The 6,010-nt window shown below is 35.2% G+C and overlaps 1 protein-coding gene across 1 annotated transcript; it reads left to right on the top strand.

The window, feature by feature from the left end:
- The first annotated feature begins 951 nt into the window (after positions 1 to 951).
- CXCL8 (C-X-C motif chemokine ligand 8) lies at positions 952 to 3,423 on the top strand. Its single transcript, XM_006142918.3, has 4 exons — positions 952 to 1,112; positions 1,988 to 2,123; positions 2,403 to 2,486; positions 2,833 to 3,423. The coding sequence occupies exons 1-4, from the start codon at positions 1,049 to 1,051 to the stop codon at positions 2,852 to 2,854; spliced, it is 306 nt and encodes a 101-aa protein (XP_006142980.1). The 5' UTR covers positions 952 to 1,048; the 3' UTR covers positions 2,855 to 3,423.
- Positions 3,424 to 6,010: the final 2,587 nt, after the last annotated feature.

Here is a 6,010-nt window from a genome sequence, read left to right on the forward strand (position 1 = left end):
TGTTCATCTTTCCATTACATCATGTCTCATTCTTATTTCATCAAAATAGCCTCAGTGCACTGCTTCGAAAAACATAAGCATACCTTCAGCATCTGTCGTGTGTGTCCTTGACAGTATCTCTTCGTGGAACGTGCTGTTGTTCCCTTTCAGCTTTCTCTCTTGAAGTCCTCCCATTCTTTACCACTCTGTTGAAATTGCTTTTGGAGATTCTGCCCTGATGTTCCTAACTGGAATTCATATCTTAGTACCACTTGTCTACTCTGTGATGTAGTTAAGTCTTTTCATGGCTTTCTTCTGATCATCCACTCTTTCAAAACAAATACTTAGTCTTATCTACCTTTAGATCTTCCACATTACTTAAAAAGTCACTCAGGAAATATTTATAACACTAAATTATTTCTATATGTAGCAGGTGTGTCCTTTCATTCTGCGACTATGTGATAGAGAACCAAATCTTTTGGAAGGTTGTGATATGCTCCTTGAGAGCAGCAAGTTCCTGGAAACTTCTCACTGTGTTATAGAAATTACTTCCCCAATAAAAGGAGTTGACTGTGGATTACCTTCATTATCATTTACCTAAAGATATGATTGTGCTATAAAAAGAATCATTATCGAAGTCATATGCTAAGAGCTGCCACTCCATCTGTCAAACAGTACCATGAGAAAGTTAGTTGTGAGTAAAACAGACTACATTTGATAATAACTTATTAGACCCAAGAAGTTTAAATATTTAAAAACATGTATACTAAAATAAATTGTTTTAGGATCAAAGAAAGCTAATCATTCTGAAAATGTGATAAGGAACCAATTAGGGAAGTCTGATGACTCAGATCAGACTTCAAGGGGGGGAGGGCAGGCTGTTGCGTATCATGGAATTTCCTCTGACCTAATGCAAGGATGAGCATGCAATGCTCTCTAGTGTTCTGATGATATAAAAAGCCTCGGGAGCGCTCCACTCAGCACAGATCCTCAGAGAGAGCAGAGCATACAAGCTTCTTGGACAAGAGCCAGTAAAGAAGCAGAAGAAACCACCTCATCTCGTGTAAACATGACTTCCAAGCTGGCTATTGCTCTGTTGGCAGTCTTAATGTTCTCTGCAGCTCTGTGTGAAGGTAAATACATCTTTCTAACTTCACAAAGTTTCTTATACCTAAATCCGATCCTCAGGTAATAAGGCTAAAGTTCATACTTTGATAGCAGTCTTTCTATTCTGGAAAAGAAATACTCTGCATTTATTTTATGTTAAATTGCGATTTTATTTTCTTAGACTGGATCTATGTACTTAGGAAAGTATAAAGTTGATAAATACTGACATTCTATTTCTATGAGTCATACTCTGGAGTATGCATATATTTACTATAAATTTGTAATAATTGAAGATTATAGTGACCCATCATAGACCCTAATATTGAGCAAGGTAACTCAGATAGTTTTACTGCATGTAGAATTTTATTGACCAGCCTCAGATAACTATCAATTTATGTTTGGTTTGAAGACACCTCGATTATAGACCTTCTTATATAGTAGTTTAGGATGCTTTTAGCATATAGTTTTTTATAGATTTTCCTTTAAGCATTAAGGATTTTACCGGAGTTGTAAGGCACATCTGTTCCATCATCTTATATATCTCTATTAATTATTTCTGAAGACAATTTTTATATCAGATCTTAGTTTACTATAAACAGTAGGTATCATAGAGGATCACGTGATTTCAAATGAGAAAAGAAGAAGTGCCATGAGGTTGCCATGAATTCCAACTCTTTAAGCAGAGAGTTATTCAGTGCTGTCTGAAACGACTGTACAACAAAGAGCCAAGTTGAGGTCAAGGGCTAAGAGAGGATCTGGCCTTCCATGTCAGAAGCAGATTTGCTAGAAATGTGATGTTTCCCACAGTCCCTGTATAGTAATATTGAAATTAAAGAGGGGGTCCTTAGCATAGCAGTGCCTGTTGATAGAATCAATCCTTAATCACGTTTTCCCCCCACAGCTGCAGTTTTGACAAGAATTGGTACAGAACTTCGATGCCAATGCATAAAGACACATTCGACGCCTTTTCACCCCAAATTTATCCAAAAACTGACAGTGATTGAGAGTGGACCACACTGTGCAAAATCAGAAATCATGTAAGTGCTTTCAAAATGGATTTGATGTTTTGCTTTAGTAAATCTAAATTGAGGAAGATGGAGGTATCTGGGAAATTTCTAAGTACCAAGGGTACTAGTACTCGTGATGGTAGTGTGCAAAACGAAACGAAAATCTTTGTATTACATTTAAACATGGTACCTTCCATGCCTTATAACTGGAGGTTGCTTTGGACTTAAATTTTAGGCCTGTATTTAAGGAATTATGTGTTGAACGAGAAAACTCAATTTTGATATTAACCATCGCTCTTTCTCTTCCAGTGTAAAGCTCACTGATGGAAGAGAACTCTGCCTGGATCCCAAGGAAAAGTGGGTGCAGAAGGTTGTGCAGATATTTCTGAAGAAGTAAGTTGGTTTTTTAAGATTTAAATTTTCAGAAGTCCATACAGCTGCTTTAATTAAAAAATAAATAGCAAAAGTCGTTTTAGTGAGTTCCTTGTGCTTGTTCCTGGGAGACCATACTTCTGGGTTCATCCAGGAAAGTCTGGGGATATGCCTGTGTCTATCATTAGTAAAGTTGCCTTTCATCCCCAGAAAGGTTCTGTTTTGGGAGGTCTCCCTATTTATAGAGTATTTCTAACACATGAATTTTTCAAGAAAATATATTTTGGAGAAGCCTACTTTCTTTCTTATTAGAATCTTAATGATATTTAAAGTTTTATTTTATTATTTTATCTTATTTTATTTTCAGAGCTGAGAAGCAAGATGCATAAGCAAAAGAACTCTTCATGGTACCCAAGAATTCCTCAATCAAGACGCCAATGAAACTTCAAAGAACTCTACTTCAGTGCTTTACATACTGTGTGGGTCTCTTGTTGCACTGACAGATAAAATACAAGATATCTGGTTAAATTTGAAATTTAGTAAAACAACAAATACAATTTTCATTGTACTATGCAATATCTACAAAGTGGTAATATCAACAATGTATTATTTTAATATATGGCAAAAAATGTTTTAAAATTATTGCATGGGACAATGTTCAGAGAATGAAATTGAGGTCAAAGGTTAGGAGACTGTCTGGTCTTCAGTTTCAGAAATGAATTTGCTTGAAATGTAATGTTTCAAGCATCGCATGAAAGTGATAGAACAATGACATTTTCTTGCATGTTCAAATTTAACTGGAAATCTTGGATTCTTATTTGTTAAGTGTGGCAATTCTAGTCTGCTGATCAGGATCCCTGAATCTCTGTTCAACCACGCCTCAGTTTCTCCCTTATTCCTAACGTTGGCAAAATGTATCAGCCATCGTCCTGAATCTCACAGGGAAGTTGTGAGGAGAGGTGGAAGCACTTTTGTTGTCTTGCGGTATCAGCCATCGTCCTGAATCTCACAGGGATTTTGGGAGGAGAGGTGGAAGCACTTTTGTTGTCTTGTGGTCATGTGAATTATTTCCAAATGTAATTTATTGACTTATTTATTATTTATATATTTATTGAAGCACCAGCTATAGTAGTATTTGTGCATGAATTTGGAAAAATGGGGAAAGAAGCATTGTTGATAGGACAGAGTGATGATGTTATAATGACTTTATATTTATTTTAGATATTAAGTATTGTTACATTAGAGAATTTTTTTTGAGAGGTTTTTGCTATATGGCATGTGCACTTGCCAGAAAGACAGAGAGAGAGAGAGAGAAAGTGAGACATCACCCCCCCCCCCCCGGGGGGGGGGCCACACGCCATTCTATTCTCCTTTTGGGATTTTGGGCATGCATGCACATGCACCCGGCATGAGTTTAAGCCACCGGGTCCGGAACTCAAACCATGGTTGATTACATGGGAGTCCAGCAATGTAGCCATTACTCTATCTGCTGATCCTGCATTAGAGAATTTTGATCAGGATTTTCATATTTAGAAAACAAAAAATGTCATTATATTTTTATCTCAGGTAAACAACAAATGATTTTTTTAGTAAAAGCATATCATTGTGAATGTAAAATTTTTATTGAGTTGACAATGCTAGTTTGGATACTCCTGCTCTTATTTTGTCCTTACCAGCTTTGTCATGCAGAGCTGTGTTGAATTGTAGAATCCTGAGTAAGGACTATCTGTCTCAAAACTTCAAACATTCACCAGGCAATATTAGCAAAGAAATGTCTTGTTGATTAAAATTTATTATGTACAAATAGATTCTCATGATTCTATCCAATTGATTGTGCATTTTTAACATGTCTTTTCTTTAAGATGTTTTATGTGTTCCTTATTCTTTTTCCTACTGTTTTTGGTAGTATCTAAAAATAAATGTAACTATAAAACATTTAAAATATAATGTATTCTCAAAAATGTCAGGTGTTTGTCTTTATTTTACCATTTTAATTTTTTAGGAATCTTTATTTATCATGAACATTATACTTTGGTGTAGAAAACATAAATGCTTCTCCTTAGCATTTTGTATATAGAAAGTTATAAACCTTCATTGTAGAAAAACAGATCTCCTTTCTAGAAATGCATTACAGAAAATAGTGTCTTCCATAGAATGTCAGAAATCTTAAGTGACCACTGTGTACTATTTTGCTAATAAAGCTGACTTCAGATTTCAGTCAGCTAGTCTATGTGTCTTTACAATTAAGCACATTCAGGCATTTAAAGAGGATGGAGAGTATATGTTTTCAGTAATTGAGGAGTAAAATAGACTCACATGAAGCAAAGAACTTTGATAAAATATTGGGACTGGCAGGTGGTGTGATGGTTAAGGCACTGGACTCCCACATGGCCAAGCACAATTTGAATCCTGGACCTGGTGGTTTACATTCTCACTTTCCCTCTATGTCTCTCTCTGCTCAAATTAAAATAACAATAATAATAAATTAAATAAAATAAATAATGCTTTTAAAAAGGAAAGAAATATAATTGAATACCAATACATATTTGAAAACAAATCAAAAGATACTCTGAGGGGCAAGCAGATGGCAGAGTAGTTATGTCACTGGACACCCACATGGCCCACCATGGTTTGAGTCTCAGACCTGGTTACTTAAATATCATACCAGGCATGTGTACGTACGTGCCCAAGATCCAGGAGGAGAATCAAGGAGAAGGCATTGCAGTGTAACAGTCCCCTTGGAAGGGTGATTTCTCATTCACCAGGCAATATTAACAAAGTAATGTCTTGTTGATTAAAATTTCCTCTCATTGTCTGTCTCTCTCTCTCCGATGACACGCATGACCTATGGCAAAAAAACTCTAACAAAAAGAAGAAAGAAGAAAAAAAATACTCTGAAAAGTAAAAATAAAATAATAAAATTTTAAAAATCAGTGAATCAGCATAACAGATTATACACAGCTGAAAATAAAATTTGAGAACTACTTAGAAAATAGAATCAAAGAACTTTATCTGGAATTAATATCAGAAAGATAAAAAGGCAGTAAGTTGGAAAACAGAAATTTTAAAAAGCATGGAGTATATAGGAATGAGGTTTTTGAGCTCTCTAATTGTATTTTTACAAGCCGAAGAGAAATGAAAATGTTAGAGGCAACATTTGAAGTGACAATAGCCAAAAATTTTCCAGAAATGATGGGAAAAAATTTTACTTTCAAGAAACTCAATTTACCAAAGCATAACTTCACATTGCCAGTCAAAAACCAAGCATCTAAGAACTTTGATTCACATTTAACTACCTCCTAGCTCGCACGCTATTGTCATTGGCTATTTTAGATCTATTTATTATATTTTTAAATTTTATTATTTTTGTTTTAAGTTTAATCATATGTATCTTTCTTTTTCCAGCATGAGTTCTATGTATTTCAGTTGAGACAAAGACTTTATCATTAGCAAATAGCTGTTTTTTTTCTTGTCAATTAAATGTACTTGGGGGGTGGGCTGGCAGCTGGTGTGGTGGGTAAGGGTACTGGGCTCCCATATGGCTG

This window comes from Tupaia chinensis, unplaced genomic scaffold (assembly GCF_000334495.1).
Source record: "Tupaia chinensis unplaced genomic scaffold, TupChi_1.0 Scaffold000086_1, whole genome shotgun sequence".
Classification (NCBI taxonomy): domain Eukaryota; kingdom Metazoa; phylum Chordata; class Mammalia; order Scandentia; family Tupaiidae; genus Tupaia; species Tupaia belangeri.

Excerpts from the sequence above, each read along its gene's own strand:
- CXCL8 (XM_006142918.3), top strand. The coding sequence starts at position 1,049 with ATGACTTCCAAGCTGGCTATTGCTCTGTTGGCAGTCTTAATGTTCTCT. Across the intron at positions 1,113-1,987 it reads CTCTGCAGCTCTGTGTGAAG|CTGCAGTTTTGACAAGAATT; the intron begins GTAAATACATCT and ends TTCCCCCCACAG. Across the intron at positions 2,124-2,402 it reads TGTGCAAAATCAGAAATCAT|TGTAAAGCTCACTGATGGAA; the intron begins GTAAGTGCTTTC and ends TTTCTCTTCCAG.